Here is a 24,228-nt window from a genome sequence, read left to right on the forward strand (position 1 = left end):
TTGCCCGTCATTTCTACCTTAAAGTAATTATAGTTTCAGAGATGTATTCCTTAGCTAATTAAAACTTACTTTGTAAACAACCTAAATATTTTTAAAGCTTTAAAATGAGAACATTTTTCTATATCTTTAAACAGAACTAGAGCTCTTCTTTTAAAGGGAATTTATTGAGGGGAACTAGTAGGTGGTTAGAACTTGTTTCTGATCCATTTAATTTTCATCAACTTCGTCTCGTGAGGTCAAACCCTGGGTCGTGAACCATACCATGGTATAATTTACATAACACCAAACAACAGTTAAAAATGTACGGTATATCTATTACTTGTTTGCATGTGAAAATTTTTGTATATAAATTATTGTATAGGGAGAGGGCTAAATAAGTTTTAGAACTGATGCCCAATCCAATTGTAATCATTTTACAATAAACTAAGTTCAAACCAAACCAATGATTTGTTATAAAAATAACATATCCGGGTGTTTGCAAGCATAAAGTGATGCCGATGGACAGCACAGTTCGGAGGTTCGATATCGATGAAGATGAACAACGTTCACTACAGTTCACTCATGGTCCTCAAAAGTTCAACTAGCCTTTACTATTGTTTGCATTCATTGAACTTGTGCCGTGTCGTACAGAGTGCCATTAGGACCTTCTATGGAATTTGAGAGGTATGGAATGAAATTACAATTTTAGTGCTTAATATATATATATATGTATACAAGAGACGTTATTAATTATTGTATTTTAATGTTAAAAAAAGCAAACACGAGTTGTCCTTCTTATCTCTGAAAATAAATACTAATCCCCTTTAAAAAGTTACGTATATGGAATGTGTGCCATATGTTCGTATTTGTGGGTCAATCCAATCCTTTTTTAAAAATTAAAGCAGTAATAATGGATACAGCGTGGAATAATTCATCGATAAAACATACGTGTACAATGTAACTCTACGAGATTTTGTGCTCTCGTACCGGATAAATAGCATAGGGGTGGTGTCGGTTACTTTAAAGTGTAATTAATGGCATTTCATGATTAAAATCTACTTTGGTATTTAATGACATGCAAAATCAATTTGTTATTTTATCTATTATACCAGCCTCTGTAGAATTATAAGACATAGAAGGAAACTGTTTTGACACAAAATATAGTAACATAGTGTGTTCGATTCGAATCTTCGATGATTGTGCTGTGTACGCCATTTTGACTTGTATAGAGGAATAATAAGAAGTACTGTCAGCATCTGGAATATTGTCCAATTTCTTTGAAATGTAAAAGGAAGCTCTACAGATTTCCGTGTTTTATATGATAACAATATATATTTCTCTTACTTCTGCATGATTTTATTAAGGGATTACAAGTTTTAATACGAAATGAATGGGTTTCAACGATAAACATAAATTGTGTCAGGAATGAAATCGCCGACATTGGTTGTGGAAATTTTGATTTTCTGGTTTGATACGAAAACTATTCGTGGGACAAAATTGGAATGAAATCAAGACCAATTTTTAGCCATTTTACTCTTTATTTAACACGAATGGAGGAGTTTATGTAATGACATGCAATTCGAACATAATCAATTTTATTGTCTATCCCTCCCCCCTCCCTAAAAAATCAACTATAGTTATCAGTTCATCATCTTCCCAAGTCAACGGTTACTGATCCGATCTGCTCTACATGTGTAGAGCGGTGCGGATCAGAAACTGTTGACTTGGGAAGATGTCAGTTCATGTACAACATCTCGTTTTTCATTACGTAAATAATTATTTAGATTCAGTTAAAAAAAAATCTTTCATTGATTATCAACATCTTACAGATGATTGGACAGTCTGCAACACTTTTCAAAGTGTTGTCAACTTTCAAGAAAATGTGTGGCACGAGAATGTGGGGAACAAAAATACTTGTCAGTTTAGTAAGCTCCGGACATACCTTGTATCTACTGAAAGAAGAGGTATGGTTCTTTAATGTCCTTTAATTCAATTCTGCTTATAATAAGGAAGTTATTTATAATGTACATATTTGCTATTGAAACGTAGATAATTTTAAGATCAGGTGTAAGTTTAACACCACTTGTAAGTAGTTTTACGCCATTTTGGTATTTTTTTAATCTCTGATATCTGAACAAATATTTCATTATATAACCAACATGCTTGGCATTCTATCGAAGTTGGAGGTAAAGTACAAGTTAAAAAAAAGCTTAAGAACTATTAAATCTAAATATGTAGAATAATTATATTATTGTAAATAAACATACTATTGTACAAACAAACACTCACTTATTGATTCTTCTTTTGCTTTTAATATACTTCGTACTGTATAATGTCGCCTTGTGTTAAACGTCTTTACACTTGTAAAATCACGTACGTACTTCTACCACTATAAGTAGATCTTATAAAATGCCTCAAAGCATTATGTTGCAAACTATCCAATGCATTTGTACATAATGGCATGCTGAGGTCACATGGTGCACAATTTACAACAGCCGTATTAAAAATGATGACAAAGGACAAAGTTATAATGGGGATATAATGTATAAGATGCAAGTCCAAACGGGGAAGATTTGTTTAGCAGTACTAGTATAAAATACAGTGGCTTGTACAGAATTTGCTGCGAAAGAAATGATTGTAGAAATAGGGCGGTAAAGGACAACTCTCTCCCTATGAAAGAGTCGTGTTCAACTATTAATTAATGTCGCAGTGATATTCATTTTTCGACTTCAGGGGAATGCATGTTTTGTAAATCTGCTGGATAAAACATGGACATCGTGAGCGGGGATTTATACGTGCTGTTATGGATACTGACCCTCATGTTTCTAAAAACAGGCTTGGTCAAAGTAACCAGTCGTTTATTTCCAAAAGAACACCAACAAACGGTAAGTAAAGATGAATCCTTTATATTTCTTATATTAACAGTGAGAAATGAATGTTAGCGATGTTCACATACAAACATTATGTTTTAAAAATTATTATAGAGGTGACTGAAAACAAAACATTTAAACTAAGCAAATTGTAAAATTTCAGAAATGATGCATGTACTGAAATTCTTTAAGTAGAATGTAACTATTATAATACTAAGTTTATCCTTTATTTTCCAGAGTGAAGAGTTCGTGCTGTATGCTTCTGTATGTCCAACTAAATTATTCGGGTACACTCCACCGCCACGCGGATACATGTTTGTGATCGGGTTCATACGCTTGCTTCTTTCTTGCTTTTGTTGCCTCTTACCGCATTACACCCTTGGATGTATTTAGCATTCTTTGTCATGATGACGCTTTAAATTTACAGTCATAGTGTTCTTGTAAACTTTGGCAAAGTGGCGATAGCAAGCTGTATTTTTCTAGCCTGTGTAGATTTATACAAAAGAAGACCGGTCCTATCGCTGTCCTTTAAAAAAGGACTACAATACGTGGACCATTTGCTTGTGTTTAATACGAAAACGTGAAAGCTTTAAGATTATCAGAGATTCCACCGACTCTAGCCCTCTGCTTTTAACCAATAAATTTGTACGTTGTATAACGTATACATGTATGTATAGCCCTGACTTTTTATCTCAGAATTTAAAGGGTTCCTACTTCTAAAATAATTATGATCTATCTATGAATGAAGTTTGCATTTATAGTATCAGGCATTCGGTGAATTCTACTATTTGCGCACACATTACGATTCGCACTACTTTGTTAATTATGCAGTGACAGCTTTGTGTAAATTAAAAATTTCATATTTTGATGCATTTTTCTTGAGATTTAAACTTTTATACAGTGACATAATTATTCAATCATACTCAAATGCTTAAAAAAATTAATTGGGAAGTACTCTAGCCTCGCCTACTATAAAAGTAAAGTTAAGTTACATGTGTATTCGGAAAACAACAAAACATTGCAAATTATGCTATTTGATGCATGTTGTAGTTTCGGCATAACATTTAATTTAACTTATTTCATAATACTGATAGTTCATATCACATGCCAATCATTTCTTTAAAAGGAATACTTTATTTCTGTACTGTTTCCCGACAACTTTACAATTACAGCGCCTTTGAACTTATGTGTGCATATGGCACGGAATCCCGATCCCGATTCAGATAAACGTGAGCTACCCACGCACAGGAACCAAGCTAGCTCATGCACAGGCTGAATTTTCCCCTTAGCATCCGGTTTAACCTCGCTTACATGTATATTTTTTCTGCGTGGACCTCAGGTTCCAGGAAAAAATCTTGTATAAAATGGAGAATAAATTATATGATTTCATCTTTAGAATCATTCATTCCTGCTGACTATAAATATAACAACAACTTACATATTAGTACATTGTATTAGAGAAAACTTGTGAAAATTGAACATATTATACGTGTGTTTTAAAAAATATCATGATAGATCTAATATATGTACATGTTTACATTATAGAATGAATACAGATGCTATGAATAGTTTTAAAATTTCAGTGTTTTGACTATCTACAATAAAATTAACTCAGTCAATGCCACGTGATGAAATACTAACAATTAAAAACAATAACATTTTGTGCATTGTAAATTGTTTATTCTTTTAGGTTTACATTTTAAAGGGTCTTTGCCTGTGATAACACTACGTTTCGATTTGCACTATATAACTCATAACTTCACATGACGCCAAATTGAGGCGTCAGCGGGGTTTGCTTATTTACATTTAAATATTTAATCGTACGATGGTTTAAAATTATGTAAATAGAAGTAATAAGGAATCAATCTTTGAATATTAGTAGGTATTAATTTCGGCCGGGGCGTGATCAAATCTATCATAAAGCCCTTCAGTCTTTATTGGATTTGATCACGCTCCGACCGAAATTATCACCCCATAATACTCAAAAAATGATTGTTAAGGAATATAATTATATCAAATTTTGTACTAATATTGATAGAGAATGCAGGAAAGTACAAGTACTGCTTTCTTTAAAATATAAAATGCATTGAAAAATTCAATTCAAGATATATAAATGTGAATTTGTTTTTGAATCGTTAATTGAAAGCTCTAGCAAACATGTACAAGTAGCTGCCAATAAAAGAAATATGTTTATGTGAGAATGATAACTATATAAGGAATAAGGAATCATTCTTTGAGTATTATGAGGTGATAATTTTAGTCGGGGCGTGATCAAATCCAATAAAGCCCTAAGGGCTTTATGATAGATTTGATCACGCCCCGACCGAAATTATCATTTTATTATATTCAAAGAATGATTCCTTATTCCTTATATTTATATAATTTTAAGCCATCGTACGATTAAATATAAATAAGCAAACCTCGCTGGCGCCCCAATTTTTAGTTATGGGTTTTATAGTACAAAATCGATACGTAGTGTTATCACAGGCAATGACACTGGAAAATTTAAATATATGCATATATATTAGGGTCAATCAAAAAATACGAAGACAATGTGGCTGTCTATCACATATTTTTCATGTAAGTCAAACTAAACAGATTAATCTGTGCACCAACACTTATGTTATTGATATGCAAAGTTTTAGTCCATTTCATTAAACGGTATTTTTGTTCCCCCTTTTTAAAAACAACATGTTTTGTCAGATATACCCCTTCTTTATATCACGCTTAGTCTTTTGTGCCTTTCTTCTTACAATTTAAAATGGCACTGAACCACTTAACATCTTATTTGCACACATTTGTTCGAGAATCATTAGTTAGTTCTTCAAAGTTTTCATTTTCTAACCGTGTATCTCTTGGTTTACAGTAAAGATAACCCTGAACGTCGTTTGACATTACTTATTTTATGACCAAATATTTACAGATATTCTACTCTCTCTCGGACTGATTATATTCAAAATACAATTACCACCACCTCCACAAAATTTATTACAGTATAACGCAAACTTGCAAATAATTGTTGACTTATTTTTTGTACCATTGAGCATTTTCACAGCTTGTATCGGCTTTTTCCTGAGTTAAATCCGTTCTGTTTGTACTTCTTGTTGCGCCGTGACGTCCGGCGACGTCGATGTTTTTAGTCAATTCTAAAGAGGACTATCTGTCTTTAGTTACTAATATCTGTTAGACAAAGCAATATATCCCCTCATTATTTTGTACATAGAATACCATGACTATACTTAATTTGAGGTTTAAATATTTTTCGGTTTTAAGCCCCATTTATAGAGATATTATTTTCAACATTAAAATGTTTATTGTTGTCATAACACAAATTTTGACCGTGCGCCATGACTTCATTTTTGCAAGATTAGATTCTAAATAATTCTTAGAAATAAAGGATTTTATTAACTTTGTTCTTGCAAATTGTTTGAAACTATTGCTAAATTATGTCTACCAAATTTAGTAATGATATGACTTTAAGTAACATAGCTATGACAAAAGTCTTCGTATTTTTTTATTGACCCTCGTATTTATATACAAATTTGGTATAAAATGTAAAACAGAAGAGGACAGACTCATATAAAATTTTCTTCACCTACTGTTTTGATGCTGTGAGCTGACATAGTTTTTTTTTTAAGTTTTATTACTTTTGGTCTCATGCAGTATCTATCATATACACGAATGTAGATATTCTTACATGTTAGTATACATATATTTGTCACTGCATGAGGTGTATTGACAATAAGCAGTTATATATGAGGAACGTTTGCAGTAAATAGAATTGTAATCAATATTTTTAGTCGACATTATTTGGAAGTGCACATCGCCCATTCTTTGATTTAATTAGCTTTAATGAATTGATTGATTAAAAATATATAGAACACAGAGTCTTTCCTAAAACACCTTAAAGAATTTACTCTTAAACATTCACACGACGAATCGTTATATATGTACGCGTAGCAAAGATCTAGATCTGTTGCAAGACAGCACGATTTTCTCGGGTGAAAAATATCCATACATGGACAGGTCAATTTAAAAGATCTAGTCGATTTAAAATAATCAATCGCAACTTATCGGGCCTTTCCAGCAGAACTCGGAAAATCATTTAACAGCTGATTATAGGAAAGGCCAGGCGTGAAGTTGGGAAATTGTGAAGACATCCGGGCCAAAAAATTGTGGAAAACGGAGATACATACTGATTTAGAAACCTGTATATCTACTGTAAAGAGGCATTTGATTTGATCCCTACTATTTAGTTGTTCTCGTTAAGATATAATAAGTGGTGCCTATTTTATAAATACGCCATACTAATTCATCATTAGTTCATAAACAAGGCTTTATTCTGTCGCGTTACTCTGGAACATCCAATAGGGCAATTGGGAGATTCTGATAGGGGGGAAGGGGGGCAAATTGTTGTTGGCGTTTTAATTTACAGAAGTCCCTTTGAACTCTTATTTCAAAGTAGACTGTTTATGTCTAAATCGACTTTCTGCCTCTCTTCGAAAATGTATTGCGTGTTCTTACCACAATGAACCACTATAATGCCAAACCTAATTAAGTCCTAGCAGTATTGTGAAGTTTACTTTGTTATTTATGTAATGTCTCTAAAATTTTAATTATCGTATTACGAAAATTAGGAGTATTGCTTCAAAATGATATATTGTACAGCTATACATAATCAAAGTACCATGTCGAATTTACAACAGCATGTTAAGGAAACCTGGGCAGGCGCTGTTTTAAATGATGTTCATTTATAAAGAAATAAAAGAGCCCTTTCATTGTATTTAGAGCACATGGAGAAAAAAGGGTTTTCAACACAGTTATTTTTAACTTGTTTTGATTGTTCATACAAACACACTGTCGAACTGGTTTTCCTTTTAAAGGGTCAATGATTGGCCTTTATAGATTTATGTAAACAATGCGGACAGTGCACCAGTCTATTGATTGCAAAAAGGATTTGCTGCGTTCTTTGTTGTAAATGGAGTAAAAAATTTCTCGCATTGATCTTCGAAAAATAAACTTGTATCTGTATAAAACATTTGCTTTTCAATGAAAATGAATCAATTGGAAAAAATGTTCCTTAAGCACTTTACGTACTAATACTTACATTTGCAAATATGTTTCCTTATATAAACCTATAAAATAACGAAAAAAAGGTAAATTATGTGTGATCTTTTTAATTTCTGACTTAACGGTAACATCTGATTTGTAACAAGAGGTGCAGGACAAAACATGGACTTTCTGAGCGTGGCTTTGTATGTGTTGTCATGGATACTGTCCCTCATATTTCTGAGAGCAGGCTTGGTCAAAGTAACTAGTCGTTTATTTTCAAAGGACCATAAAGAAACGGTAAGTAAAGATAAAATTGTTAGAAATGTATAATTAATAGGGCAATGATGAGGATAAAGTTGATGACTAATCATAGTGTAATTGAAAATTAAAAACATTTATTGTAGTTGTAAAATTTGTAAAGAATGATTACTTAGTTGTAGTATTTTAATATCTAGAGACAAGAATTTGCACAATATGCTACTGTGTGCCCCACTATGTTATTCGGAATCACACCTTCACCAGATGGATACATGCTTTTGGTCGGAGTCATCGAGACGCTTGCCTCTATCCTGCTTTTGGTGCCTTATACCGATTTGCATACTTGGATGTATTTAATATTCTGTGTCATGTTGGCGCTTTCAATTTACACACATGATGTTTTAGAACAATGCTTCAAAATGGTCTATGATATATGTCTTTTCCTAGCATTTATAGTGTTATATAAAGTTGGACCTATAGCTTTAACAAACCAGGAAAACGATCTCGAATAAATTATAATACTTGTGTGACTGCAACTCTGAAATTTTAAGTAACAGTTGATTACAAAGCGTTGTAAACGAACATTTTAAAAATCAATAAAGAAAACTTGTTCGATTTAAACATTATGATTCTACATTAATGTGCTGTTTTAATTTCGTTCATAATACACATGTCAATCAATGTTGCCCCATTTGCACTTAGTAGAACTTACATCTATTGTATGTGCAGGTTTTATTAAATGCAGTCTTGGGAACAATCTTTTTTACAGTTAAGCCACAGAAAGTGGCTTACATACACAGAGTTACTGTAACAAAACAATGCATATAGTAAAAACATATTTCATTGCATCGTATACTGTTTATTTTCATTCATTTTTTCGTTCAATGTGGAGCTTGTTTTTAATATTATGGGACAGTTATATAGAACACAATTATGAAAACGGCTAACATTTTATGTGCGTGATACTACATGTAGATAAAGAATAAAATGAAAAGAATTCATTGTGGAATACGTCTGACCATGACAAAAAGCATTCCCTTTCTCTCTGATTATCTTTCTGTTGCATTTCTGCCTATTTAATAAACTCTATAAGCTTAAATGGGGAAAATGAATGTTTGCTGATGAAAATGTGTATTTTTTTTTATCGTTTCAAAGCTAATTAAGCCATTCTTGAAAAACATGTGAAATAAAGTAAAAATCATTAGTAATATACGGAGTATAAAAATCCTAAAATATAATATACTACATTGATAAAATGTTATATTCTACAAATATAATGTTAATTTTAAACATTTTGATTATTCTCATGCATCTCATTATCACAAATAAACTCATAAAGCTTAGTTAGTCCGGATCTGACGGTTCTGGTTCCGGTACATATATCTGGAAGTTGTCATAATCACTAAGAGTCCTGCATGGAGCCTTATCAGGCTCCGTCTCTTTAGCCTTATTAATGACGACAGCAACATTACTTTCATTTTTATGACGTACATGTAACGTTCGCCATTTCCCTTCTCGGACGTTCTCGCAAACAGGTGGCTGCGCTGTAATACATTCTTCATTGTCGATGTTAATGTCAATTATAGTATTAAGGACGTCCAATGCTTTAGCCTCGTTTGCACTTGCAAAAGTGGATTTTTCGATTATTTTTTCGTCCCGGTAAGTCCATTTTGGATCGTTTGTGGAGCCACTTTTACCTGGAATCAGTTCTTCATGACTTCCTCTAAGGTACTCGTCCGATTTGACTGACACACCGTCTCCTGACTTAGCGTCACCTGACACATCTGCATGAGATGTTCTTTTCTTCTTCAGAATGGGAAATGAACGCATGATAAATTGAATGTTAAATATAAATAAAAGAGACATTTTGATGATATTTGCTTTAAATAAAACAAGTAAATGTATGTAGAGACATATTTTAAAGTTACAAGATAAATTATCTTCATTTATGATCAAGTACATTCATGATTGAAGAATAATTATTAAGAATATCAATATGTAAAAGAAAAAAAGTATAATTTTTTTTTACCATCAATTTTTTCCCTTACCATAATCCAAGACACCAAAAAACAAAAATTGAGAAAACTGCACTGGAGTGGGATTGTAAGTTGTGTAATAGGTGATATTAAATAGAAAAAAAACATTAGTTCTGTACTTACTGCTTTAGACTTCTTGCCGTAGTATACTGTTGCTATAACAACAAGGAAAAAACCACACAGACAGATACCGCTGCAATGACGATTATTTCCGTTTCCGTTAGGCCTGTGGGTCCTACTTGTGATCTTCTGAGGTTGAAATCATTTTCATCATCAACTATTTCTAATATAACAAAAGCATAATTATAAATTTGGAGAATGAGAACAGCAATGAATAGAAATAAAGGTCACTGCTAGGCTCCATTTTTTCTTTAAAGTTCATGTTACTATTCCGCAGATTATTTTTACCAGTACAGTTTGTACCACTCTCCACCACCGTCCTGTTTTCAGTGCATGGTTCACATGTGAGCTGACCCGGAAGTGGTTGATAATGACCTTCAGGACAAGGGACACATTGAGAGGATACCATGTACATTCCGGGGGCACAGGGAACTAGTAAAACAAAAACGTCATTTTGTTTCAATGAAAACTGCATGGAAGCAAATGATTTACTTATCCAGCAATAATTACACGAAATACACCCGTTTTGCATTTGAAGTGGTAACCTTAATAATATCCTCGTAAGGGTTTAAGCAGTTTTTGGAAACATTCTATTATAATAATTATAACAGCATTAGTATTTAGCAATTAAGCATGCAATGCTCAGGTTTTAATTTTCATTGGAGAATATTTATAAAATAAAGTGACGGTTGTCCAATATAAGGTTTTCATTGTGATACAAATCAAAGACAGTTATGTATAAAATTACAATTAGGTTCTTACCCAGACAGAGTTTCCGGTTTGGAGTCCACACATCGCCCTCACACCTGTACTCTACAGACGCCTCCCCCTCACTGGTGACGTATCCACTGCTACACTCTACCGTACAGGTTTGGTTGTGTGCAGCGCACGTGTATTTTGAGTTTGGAATGGCTGAGGAAAGTTGGTCCAAACCACAAGAAATTGTATAACCTAGTTACAACATAGAAAAACACATAATTTGGAACATAAAATTGTCCCTAAACCGACGCATATCTTCTGTTCAAATCAACTATTTCTAATAAAACAAAATCATAATTATAAATTTGGAGAATGAGAACAGCAATGAATAGAAATAAAGGTCACTGCTAGGCTCCATTTTTTCTTTAAAGTTCATGTTACTATTCCGCAGTTTATTTTTACCTGTACAGTTTGTACCACTCTCCACCACCGTCCTGTTTTCAGTGCATGGTTCACATGTGAGCTGACCCGGAAGTGGTTGATAATGACCTTCAGGACAAGGGACACATTGAGAGGATACCATGTACATTCCGGGGGCACAGGGAACTAGTAAAACAAAAACGTCATTTTGTTTCAATGGAAACTGCATGGAAGCAAATGATTTACTTATCCAGCAATATACATTGTGTAAAAAAACTTAAGAAATAACAATCACTGTTGATCTATAACTATAATCGAGTCCTTCATATAAAATTTAATTCATGAGAATTTACAATATATAACATTGCAATACATGCAACCTTTCTAGGCAATGAAACATTACTAAAATGCGGCAATTTTCTATTGCTATTGAATTACATACCACAATATACTTGGCTTGTCCTGTTCACCAGATATGTCCTGTTATTACAGCTATAGGACGGACTGCCGTGACTGGCGGACACTTTGGTAACGTCGGATAACCCCGAGGTACAGTTGAGTCGAGAGTACGGCATGAGTAGAGAAGGAACGTTAAGAAATATCAGCGTGATATAGTCAAGACAAACCTCACGGACGTCAACGCTTTCTTCGTAGAACGTAATCAGTATTATATTTGTTATCTGCAAAGAAATCCCAATTATAACGTTAAAGAAGTTCTTTTAAACCACTCTGTTTGATACTTTTATTTAACAATGCTATCATTAATGATCTTACTTGAAACGAGAGTGAAATTGATGTGATGTTTTCGATCTTCAAACCCCCAGCGTTTATACCCAAATCCCCACAGTAGTCTGTGATGGTCTTCTGAAATAGGTCCTTGTTTCTTTCTGTGATTTCTCGGAAATCTTGAAGACAGGACAAAGCTACTTGGTCCACAGTGCTGTAAGTCGTGTAGAGGGCGCTTGTTGTAAAGGGAATATCGTATTCTGTAGAGAGAAACGAGAACACATTACCTGTCGATTTTTCTTTCTTTTGAATTACCAAATATTAAATAATTACACGAAATACACCCGTTTTGCATTTGAAGTGGTAACCTTAATAATATCCTCGTAAGGGTTTAAGCAGTTTTTGGAAACATTCTATTATAATAATTATAACAGCATTAGTATTTAGCAATTAAGCATGCAATGCTCAGGTTTTAATTTTCATTGGAGAATATTTATAAAATAAAGTGACGGTTGTCCAATATAAGGTTTTCATTGTGATACAAATCAAAGACAGTTATGTATAAAATTACAATTAGGTTCTTACCCAGACAGAGTTTCCGGTTTGGAGCCCACACATCGCCCTCACACCTGTACTCTACAGACGCCTCCCCCTCACTGGTGACGTATCCACTGCTACACTCTACCGTACAGGTTTGGTTGTGTGCAGCGCACGTGTATTTTGAGTTTGGAATGGCTGAGGAAAGTTGGTCCAAACCACAAGGAATTGTATAACCTAGTTACAACATAGAAAAACACATAATTTGGAACATAAAATTGTCCCTAAACCGACGCATATCTTCTGTTCCAACTGCAAATTTAAGTTTCATAATTTCCTAAAACTTTTTTACAATCACTTATCTGGCAACAAGTCTGGCTGTACTATAACAACTTCCATTCTATAAACCTATTAAATGACAAGGACTCTATGCCACTTTTTATATATTTTTGAACAATCTCGTAATTCAATAATGAATAGTTATTTTATACGGGTGAGAACAGATGCCTTGGATAAATATGTTAATTTGTCCATCAGTATCTTCCACTGACCTTTGGTAGTCCGCAGTGATGTGGTAGTCGGTGAAGAGCTCGTGGATTTCTCTGTCGATGTTTCAGTCGTTTCTATGGTAACAACCGTTGTTGTCAAAGACACAGACGTTGAATATATTGTCAAAATTGACGTCAAGACGTTTTGTGTCGTTTCCTTTGTCTCTGCTAAATCAGTTGTTATGGTCTGCTCTGTTGTAGACAATTCCGTTGATTGCCCTGTGACATTTGGTAATAACGTCACTTCCGTTGGTGGCGAGGACCCAGTGTAAGATATATTACCCAAAGTTGTGATTTCTAAATTGTAATAAAAAACCTCAAACATAATAAAATCTAATGGCAAATTCTACATAGTTAACTCTCTATGTTCTTATACGAATAATTAAGTTCAAACCTACTTTTCTCATCATAGTCATACCTTCTAGTCGACATTCAGTGCGGTCCTCGTTTACTTTTGTCCAATCAGAGCAGTTTTGACAAAAGGTTTGGCCAATAATTGGCTGATAAGTTCCATTGGGACACGGTAAGCATATCAAATCATTTTGAAATGTCCCAGCTGAACATGGAACTATGAAGAATGGTCAAAATAAAAAAAAAATTGTCAAATCTCGTACCTAAAATATTATAATAAAGACTATATCTCATAATGGTACCATTAATATAAACAAACTAAGGTAGTAATAAGGAATTTGTAGAGGAATTACTATAAAGAAAGTAATATACTGAATTAATAACAACTGTATAGGCAGGTATAGTATTATCTTTTGCAATGGAACTGAAACTAATGTGAATCAGACCATGACTTTTCATTATACAGTATACGTTTTCTTTTGATTATAGTTTTGAACTCGTACAGTTGGTTTCTACACAATCATCTTTTTACATTGATATGTAAAAGTTTTACTTGGTTTCAGTAAAACAAACCCAAAATGACAAAATCAGTTCACTCACTTTGTTTAGTTTTAGAACTCTGACTTACTGCAGTAGGACGCCTCTGTGGAGTTGATGATGAGCCGTCCATCTGGACAGTTAAGCACATCGCCGGATCTTTGTGCCGATACTTTGGTCACATTGGTTTGCCCGTCCGTGCATTGTAGGACTGTGTATGGATGGAGATAAGTCGTCCGACTTTGAAAAGTAATTTTTATTATGTCCATGCACACATCCATTATTTTTGTTGGCCATGATCCATAAAATTTCAGATGAAATGTCATCTTTATCTGTTAGAACATTTGTAATTGTATTATAACAAAAACACTTTTTTTTAAAATTGATACTGACGCATTTACCATAATTAAATATTTAGAGAAAAGTTAAATAGCACACTTTTACAAAATAATTCTCCAAAAGTAAGTAAATAATCTTAAAATATGATAGAAAATAAACTAAGTCAATACAAAACTTTGTAATCAATATTTGGGCAATGGCATTCATAAAATGGGGGATTTAGATTGTACAGGTTTTCCCAAAATGAAAAACTAATGAAATTTTGTAATTATTTTAATAAATTTAAGCAAAAATTTCAAAAGTATTTCAGGCAGAATTACAAATCATTATGAGGTCACCAAACTGTCTTGAAATGCACAATAGGTGTATATTTTGTGTAATCTGCTCAAAAGCGACATTTTACTTAGTTACACTGTCATGCGTTTTTAGTACTGTCAAATAAGATGAAATATCTAATATCAAGCTAAAAACGTAAAAAAAAAAAATTCAGACGAAATTAAAACTATTAATTTCAAAATTATGAATCAACAACATCGATATTTTACTTGGAATGCGATGGATCCAATAGTTATATTTTCAATGGTCACATTACCGTCATGAAGTTCGCTACAGGAGGTAGATATACTTGTTTGGAAGTAATCTCTGTGAGCAGAAGTAAAGGCTTGGAATTGACTTAAACAAGTGGCCGCCACTGCGTCGTTGGTCGTATAGACAGCTTCTAGGTCAACATTGTATGTGGAATATTCATATTCTATTAATATAAAATGTTAAATGTAAAGAACATTTATTAATTAAAAATCAATTTAACTTTATGATCGGTAATGCAACATGAATTCATACAATTATGCATAAAACGTTACTTGCAAAGTCGCTCTTGAAATAGACAAAAGTCAAGGATTTTGTCTTCTCAAGAAAATTTCTTTTTACTTTCGTGTTAAGAAAATGTATTTATATAAACGCTGCTCCCTCCTTTGTTTAATCAAACGTTTTTATTTAAAATATTTTTTGTTACGAGTTTGCTGCGTTATTACATAAAGCAATGGTCTGGTTCCTTCAATGCAATTAATCAACAAGAGACTTACTTATACAACTCTTAAGAGGAGGAAACCATCCTTCTCCGCTGCAGTTATACACTGTAGAAAGTCCCCCGTCATCTTGTATGTACCCACCCAAGCAGGTGGACATACACATTTGATTCTCAGAGGTACACGTTAAATCAATATTTTGGGTCTTCTGGGAAAGGAAAGTAGAAACACACACCGAATCTGGAAAAGTTTGAAAGGAATTTCTTCAATTCCTTTTTTCTAACCTATCTTTATTGTCAAACAGGAACATAAAATAAAAAAGGATTTTTGTCTACATGTACCTAGACATTTAGTTCTGTCCTCTGTGACGTGTTTTCCGGTTGGACATACGTCACAGGTCAGCTGACCCGGAACTGCCTGATACGTTCCTTGGAGGCAGGGCTTACATCGGGTCGTGTTTAGGTAATTTCCAGGAAAGCAATGAACTTAAAAAAATTTATATAAGGTTCAGTCATGAAATCGACATATAGTATTATACTTTCATGTTAAATACTGAAATCTGATTGGTTTAGACGCAGTTGATAATCCGTTCTATTACCCTCAGCGATGGGGATTCTTACCACATCGAACACCCCCTGAACTCGCCAACGGCTGTGAACCCAACATCTCGGTACAGTTGTACTCAAAGGCGGCGCTCCTTGTCGTCTGCTTTTTTTTTACTGCGCTGTGCGAAGCACCGCAGGAAATGACGGAGAAAGGTTTCAGATAGTTCTGATTCCCGTTAGATATGATTTCAATCATATCCATGCAGATATCGCGGGATGTCTCGGTACCTTCTCCTGAGAATTTGACGTGGAATACAACATTAACCTGTAAAAAACAATATGACAACTTGTCATTTATTTAATATGAAGTCACAAATATTTTCATTTCTAAAAGTTGGATCTTTGTAGGTTAGTACATATATAACTTACCTGAAAAGCCAAAGGTGAAAGTTCCAGATTTTCAATTGAAATAGATCCGGTCTCCAGCTCTCTGCATGTCGAACGAATAGCATTCCGGAAGCTGCTGATACTCTCCCACATTCTGACGTTAAAACTGTAGAAACAGTTTCCGGCTGGCTGGTCCTCTGTCACATACACGATGGTAAAGTTTGTCGTCATCACTGGAGTCCTTGCAGCTGTCAACAACAAATATTCAAATCTTGATAATCCAGCTTTCTTTGTTACATGTGCATGACGAAACGTGTTTCTTATAATACATGTATCTTGAAATATGTGTATATTACTTTTCAAGTAAGTCAAACACATAACAACAAGTTTACTTGCAAATTGTCCCTGACAAAAACACCCCATTTAACAGTTAACCCACGCCAACTTTAAATATTGTCATTGAGCTTGTTAATGGCATATCGTTAATGTAAGGATTTGATTTTGTTCGGAATATTAACTTGGTGTTAATATTTGATTTATTAGAATGTATTTAACACAGCAACAATTAGTGAAAGCCTTACAAGTTCAAAACACGTTTTATGTCAGTGTTAAATACTTCCGATCTTTATTGGGTTGGTTCTCCGAAATGTTGCCTTTTTCAACATAAGATAAAGGTCTGAAAATTTCACTTTTCGTGTACTTAAAAATCAATATTTCAAAAATAATTAGTACTGAGTAGTCTAGGACTAACGGATTAATAAATCACTCCTAATTAAGACTAATTGCGTTACCCCCTCCCCCCCACACACAAAACCAAAAAAAAAAATATCCTCAAATTATATCTGAATATTAAACGTACGCAGACATGTAACCGTGTTCGGGATCCATGAGGTACCGTTACAGACGTGACTCGTCGTCTGACTTCCGTTTTCTAACACATGACCGGAAGTGCAGGTGGACTGACAAGAGGTAGCGTTTTGATAACAGTTTTCCTGGAGTGTTGCGTTGTAAAGATGCCTCGACAGCTCCTCATCATCACAGGCGTACACTGGTTGTTACGACAAAAAAAAATAATAAGAGAAAGGCACAGTTCAGTTGGTTGTGTTTTATGGTTTTAACTTAGCCCGATAAAATCTGCCTATAATGAACATCATATTCATTGATTGTGTTTTGTTGTTCAAGAAGCTATCACCTTCCACAATTCTTACCTTTTGTCTTCACAGTGACCAAACACAAAAGGACCACAACACAATTCCTCATTTCACGCACACCCGGAAGGTAATTCGGTTATAATATGCACATTTGTTGATGCCAACATGATTAAACTTGGTGTCTTCCATGAAACGGGAAAATATTGATTAAATAGGTCGTTATGTAAAATGCCTTACTCAATTACTATTGCGACTGAAAGCGATCAGGCGGAACCAATCAATGGGAGATCTAATCGGTGAAATAATACCAGTATTTAACTTGACAGCTAAAATGAAAACTTTCTGAAAAAAAAATGATTATGCTTTTGAGCATTGACTTCTAAGTATGTAAAATCTTTGCATTGGTAACAAAATTTCTCATGTTGCAATGTATCATTATTCAATTATTCATTTCAGATATATGAACAGTTGCAATAAAATGAAAGTTTATTGTTGTGCGCATCTAATGGCAGGAAATACATTTAAATTGCAGCGACAGAATTATTTCTGATTTGTTTCGGCTGCGTTTTTTGATGTTTTAAAAAATCTGAAGAAATTTTGTTATCAAATATTTTAAAAGACTGTCGTGAGTCAAAAAGTAAGAAAAATTCCATTTTAAGGAGGCTGAATGGCAAACACCTTGCCCGTCATTTCTACCTTAAAATAATTATAGTTTCAGAGATGTATTCCTTAGCTAATTAAAACTTACTTTGTAAACAACCTAAATATTTTTAAAGCTTTAAAATGAGAACATTTTTCTATATCTTTAAACAGAACTAGAGCTCTTCTTTTAAAGGGAATTTATTGAGGGGAACTAGTAGGTGGTTAGAACTTGTTTCTGATCCATTTAATTTTCATCAACTTCGTCTCGTGAGGTCAAACCCTGGGTCGTGAACCATACCATGGTATAATTTACATAACACCAAACAACAGTTAAAAATGTACGGTATATCTATTACTTGTTTGCATGTGAAAATTTTTGTATATAAATTATTGTATAGGGAGAGGGCTAAATAAGTTTTAGAACTGATGCCCAATCTAATTGTAATCATTTTACAATAAACTAAGTTCAAACCAAACCAATGATTTGTTATAAAAATAACATATCCGGGTGTTTGCAAGCATAAAGTGATGCCGATGGACAGCACAGTTCAGAGGTTCGATATCGATGAAGATGAACAACGTTCACTACAGTTCACTCATGGTCCTCAAAAGTTCAACTAGCCTTTTCTATTGTTTGCATTCATTGAACTTGTGCCGTGTCGTACAGAGTGCCATTAGGACCTTCTATGGAATTTGAGAGGTATGGAATGAAATTACAATTTAAGTGCTTAATATATATATATGTATACAAGATACGTTATTAATTATTGTATTTTAATGTTAAAAAAGCAAACACGAGTTGTCCTTCTTATCTCTGAAAATGAATACTAATCCCCTTTAAAAAGTTACGTATATGGAATTTGTGCCATATGTTCGTATTTGTGGGTCAATCCAATCCTTTTAAAAAAAAATTAAAGCAGTAATAATGGATACAGCGTGGAATAATTCATCGATAAAACATACACTGTAACTCTACGAGATTTTGTGCTCTCGTACCGGATAAATAGCATAGGGTAGGTGTCAGTTACTTTAAAGTGTAATTAATGGCATTTCATGATTAAAATCTACTTTGGTATTTAATGACATGCCAAATCAATTTGTTATTTTATCTATTATACCAGCCTCTGTAGAATTATAAGACATAGAAGGAAACTGTTTTGGCACAAAATATAGTAACATAGTGTGTTCGATTCGACTCCTCGATGATTGTGCTGTGTACGCCATTTTGACTTATATAGAGGAATAATAAGCAGGACTGTCAGCATCTGGAATATTGTCCAATTTCTTTGAAATGTAAAAGGAAGCTCTACAGATTTCCGTGTTTTATATGATAACAATATATATTTCTCTTACTTCTGCGTGATTTTATTAAGTGATTACAAGTTTTAATACGAAATGAATGGGTTTCAATGATAAACATAAATTGTGTCAGGAATGAAATCGCCGACATTGGTTGTGGAAATTTTGATTTTCTGGTTTGATACGAAAACTATTCGTGGGACAAAATTGGAATGAAATCAAGACCAATTTTTAGCCATTTTACTCTGTATTTAACACGAATGGAGGATTTTATGTAATGACATGCAATTCGAACATAATCAATTTTATTGTCTATCCCTCCCCCCTACCTAAAAAATCAACTATAGTTATCAGTTCATCATCTTCCCAAGTCAACGGTTACTGCTCCACTCTGCTCTACATGTGTAGAGCGGCGCGGATCAGAAACTGTTGACTTGAAAAGATGTCAGTTCATGTACAACATCTCGTTTTTCATTACGTAAATAATTATTTAGATTCAGTTAAAAAAATCTTTCATTGATTATCAACATCTTACAGATGATTGGACAGTCTGCAACACTTTTCAAAGTGTTGTCAACTTTCAAGAAAATGTGCGGCACGAGATTGTGGGGAACAAAATTACTTGTCAGTTTAGTAAGCTCCGGGCATACCCTGTATCTACTGAAAGAGGAGGTATTGTTCTTTAATGTCCTTTAATTCAATTCTGCTTATAATAAGGAAGTTATTTATAATGTACATATTTGCTATTGAAACGTAGATAATCTTAAGATCAGGTGTAAGTTTAACACCACTTGTAAGTAGTTTTACGCCATTTTGGTATTGCTTGGCATTCTATCGAAGTTGGAGGTAAAGTACAAGTTAAAAAAAAGCTTAAGAACTAATAAATCTAAAATTGTGGAATAATTATATTGTTGTAAATAAACATACTATTGTACAAACAAACACTCACTTATTGATTTTTCTTTTGCTTTTAATATATTCGTACTGTATAATGTCGCCTTGTGTTACACGTCTTTACACTTGTAAAATCACGTACGTACTTCTACCACTATAAGTAGATCTTATAAAATGCCTCAAAGCATTATTTTGCAAACTATCCAATACAGTTGTACATAATGGCATGCTGAGGTCACATGGTGCACAATTTACAACAGCCATATTAAAAATGATGAAGCTTTGTGATTCTAATGGACAAAGTTATAATGGGGATATAATGTATAAGATGCAAGTCCAAACGGGGAAGACTTGTTTAGCAGTACTAGTATAAAATACAGTGGCTTGTACAGAATTTGCTGCGAAAGAAATGAATGTAGAAATATGGCGGTAAAGGACAACTCTCTCCCTATGAAAGAGTCGTGTTCAACTGTTAATTTATGTCGCAGTGATATTCATTTTTCGACTTCAGGGGAATGCATGTTTTGTAAATCTGCTGGATAAAACATGGACATCGTGAGCGGGGATTTATACGTGCTGTCATGGATACTGACCCTCATGTTTCTAAAAACAGGCTTGGTCAAAGTAACCAGTCGTTTATTTCCAAAAGAACACCAGCAAACGGTAAGTAAAGATGAATCCTTTATATTTCTTATATTAACAGTGAGAAATGAATGTTAGCGATGTTAACATACAAACATTATGTTTTAAAAATTATTATACTGGCACTGTACCAGTTATCGGCTAAAATTTATTGTTTTCTTTTCGTAATTCCTTATTTAATGATATTTTTGGATAAAAATTGACATACTTTAAAAAGTGAACTCCTTATTTATGTATCTGTTAGTTTATATCATTATTTAGAACCCAAAACATCTTGTTTTGTGCTTTTAAGCACGCCCCGAATTTGCCGAGTTTTTACGATTTACTGTACCAGTTATCGGCTTCGTGATAATAACTTAGTAAAAATCCGTGCTCATGTTGATTTTATACTCTGCTAAATGTAGTTTGAATTATACCCCTTGTGAGGTCAGACTAAAGTATTCAGGGTCATGATACATTATAAACAAAACTCATAAAATAATTTGTTTATTATCATACGGTAATACACCAAATCGTATACTATTCAATACATAATTGTGCAATTAGGCATTCAATTGCGCTACGAATCTCTCGGAAATTCGTGAATTCACTTCCCCCACTGCTGAAAGTGCAAAGATATAAAATCAGCGGTAAACAATGATCGTTTAAGCTCATGTATAAAACATATTCAAGAAAGTTTTCAAGCAAACTTACTTTTCTTTATTCGAAAAAGACGACTGAATTAAAAAATCTTGGATTGTCGCGTGCTATAAACCCGAACTCTCAGTTTAGCCGATAACTGGTCTTAGCCGATAACTGGTACAGTACCTGTAGAGGTGACTGAAAACAAAACATTTAAACTAAGCAAATTGTAAAATTTCAGAAATGATGCATGTACTGAAATTCTTTAAGTAGAATGTAACTATTATAATACTAAGTTTATCCTTTATTTTCCAGAGTGAAGAGTTCGTGCTGTATGCTTCTGTATGTCCAACTAAATTATTCGGGTACACTCCACCGCCACGCGGATACATGTTTGTGATCGGGTTCATACGCTTGCTTCGTTCTTGTTTTGTTGCCTGTTACCGCATTACACCCTTGGATGTATTTAGCATTCTTTGTCATGATGACGCTTTCAATTTACAGTCATAGTGTTCTTGTAAACTTTGGCAAAGTGGCGATAGCAAGCTGTATTTTTCTAGCCTGTGTAGCTTTATACAAAAGAAGACCAGTCCTATCGCTGTCCTTTAAAAAAGGACTACAATACGTGGACCATTTGCTTGTGTTTAATACGAAAACGTGAAAGCCTTAAGATTATCAGAGATTCCACCGACTCTAGCCCTCTGCTTTTAACCAATAAATTTGTACGTTGTATAACGTATACATGTATGTATAGCCCTGACTTTTTATCTCAGATAATTTAAAGGGTTCATACTTCTAAAATAATTATGATCTATCTATGAATGAAGTTTGCATTTATAGTATCAGGCATTCGGTGAATTCTACTATTTGCGCACACATTACGATTCGCACTACTTTGTTAACTATGCAGTGACAGCTTTGTGTAAATTAAAAATTTCATATTTTGATGCATTTTTCTTGAGATTTAAACTTTTATACAGTGACATAATTATTCAATCATACTTAAATGCTTAAAAAAAATTAATCGGGAAGTACTCTAGCCTTGCCTACTATAAAAGTAAAGTTAAGTTACATGTGTATTCGAAAAACAACAAAACATTGCAAATTATGCTATTTTATGCATGTTGTAGTTTCGGCATAACATTTAATTTAACTTATTTCATAATACTGATAGTTCATATCACATGCCAATCATTTCTTTAAAAGGAATACTTTATTTCTGTACTGTTTACCGACAACTTTACAATTACAGCGCCTTTGAACTTATGTGTGCATATGGCACGGAATCCCGATCCCGATTCAGATAAACGTGAGCTACCCACGCACAGGAACCAAGCTAGCTCATGCGCAGGCTGAATTTTCCCCTTAGCATCCGGTTTAACCTCGCTTACATGTATATATTTTCTGCGTGGACCTCAGGGTCCACGCAAAAATCTTGTATAAAATGGAGAACAAATTATATGATTTCATCTTTAGAATCATTCATTCCTGCTGACTATAAATATAATAACAACTTACATATTAGTACATTGTATTAAAGACAACTTGTGAAAATTGAACATATTATACGTGTGTTTTAAAAAATATTATGATAGATCTAATATATGTACATGTTTACATTATAGAATGAATACAGAAGCTATAAATAGTTTTGAAATTTCAATGCTTTGACTATCTACAATAAAATTAACTCAGTCAATGCCACGTGATGAAATACTAACACTTAAAAACAATAACATTTTGTGCATTGTAAATTGTTTATTCTTTTAGGTTTACATTTTAAAGGGTCTTGCCTATGATAACACTACGTTTCGATTTGCACTATATAACTCATAACTTCACATGACGCCAAATTGAGGCGTCAGCGGGGTTTGCTTATTTACATTTAAATATTTAATCGTACGATGGTTTAAAATTATGTAAATAGAAGTAATAAGGAATCAATCTTTGAATATTAGTAGGTATTAATTTCGGCCGGGGCGTGATCAAATCTATCATAAAGCCCTTCAGTCTTTATTGGATTTGATCACGCTCCGACCGAAATTATCACCCCATAATACTCAAAAAATGATTGTTAAGGAATATAATTATATCAAATTTTGTACTAATATTGATAGAGAATGCAGGAAAGTACAAGTACTGCTTTCTTTAAAATATAAAATGCATTGAAAAATTCAATTCAAGATATATAAATGTGAATTTGTTTTTGAATCGTTAATTGAAAGCTCTAGCAAACATGTACAAGTAGCTGCCAATAAAAGGAATATGTTTATGTGAGAATGATAACTATATAAGGAATAAGGAATCATTCTTTGAGTATTATGAGGTGATAATTTTAGTCGGGGCGTGATCAAATCCAATAAAGCCCTAAGGGCTTTATGATAGATTTGATCACGCCCCGACCGAAATTATCATTTTATTATATTCAAAGAATGATTCCTTATTCCTTATATTTATATAATTTTAAGCCATCGTACGATTAAATATAAATAAGCAAACCTCGCTGGCGCCCCAATTTTTAGTTATGGGTTTTATAGTACAAAATCGATA

At 33.4% G+C, this 24,228-nt stretch overlaps 2 protein-coding genes across 5 annotated transcripts in view; both read right to left on the reverse strand.

Annotated features, from left to right (window-relative positions):
• LOC136271957 (uncharacterized) overlaps positions 1–24,228 on the reverse strand; it is a 67,197-nt gene that overhangs the window by 30,485 nt on the left and 12,484 nt on the right. For all 4 annotated transcript variants that reach the window (XM_066072561.1, XM_066072560.1, XM_066072558.1 and 1 more), the window contains 6 exons: positions 12,746–12,934; positions 12,209–12,420; positions 11,877–12,114; positions 11,477–11,620; positions 11,078–11,266; positions 10,604–10,747 (listed from right to left, as the gene is read on the reverse strand). In XM_066072561.1, the coding sequence (XP_065928633.1) occupies positions 10,604–10,747; positions 11,078–11,266; positions 11,477–11,620; positions 11,877–12,114; positions 12,209–12,420; positions 12,746–12,934 (1,116 nt within the window). The remainder of the gene's footprint in view (positions 1–10,603; positions 10,748–11,077; positions 11,267–11,476; positions 11,621–11,876; positions 12,115–12,208; positions 12,421–12,745; positions 12,935–24,228) is intronic.
• Positions 13,672–17,796, reverse strand: LOC136271958 (uncharacterized). Its single transcript, XM_066072564.1, has 9 exons — positions 17,638–17,796; positions 17,289–17,477; positions 16,472–16,677; positions 16,118–16,367; positions 15,839–15,982; positions 15,555–15,737; positions 15,065–15,223; positions 14,225–14,465; positions 13,672–13,813 (listed from the first exon to the last, which is right to left on the reverse strand). Exons 1-8 carry the CDS (start codon positions 17,687–17,689, stop codon positions 14,275–14,277), a joined length of 1,374 nt encoding a protein of 457 aa, XP_065928636.1. The 5' UTR covers positions 17,690–17,796; the 3' UTR covers positions 13,672–13,813; positions 14,225–14,274.

This window comes from Magallana gigas, chromosome 9 (assembly GCF_963853765.1).
Source record: "Magallana gigas chromosome 9, xbMagGiga1.1, whole genome shotgun sequence".
Lineage (NCBI taxonomy): Eukaryota > Metazoa > Mollusca > Bivalvia > Ostreida > Ostreidae > Magallana > Magallana gigas.

What these genes read in the sequence shown, in the direction of transcription:
- LOC136271958 (XM_066072564.1), bottom strand. Translation starts at nt 17,689, where the DNA reads ATGAGGAATTGTGTTGTGGTCCTTTTGTGTTTGGTCACTGTGAAGACA. An exon ending in TTTCACCTTTGGCTTTTCAG is followed by an intron (nt 16,368 to 16,471) that starts GTAAGTTATATA and finishes TGTTTTTTACAG; the next exon opens with GTTAATGTTGTATTCCACGT. An exon ending in TTCAGGGGGTGTTCGATGTG is followed by an intron (nt 15,983 to 16,117) that starts GTAAGAATCCCC and finishes AATTTTTTTAAG; the next exon opens with TTCATTGCTTTCCTGGAAAT.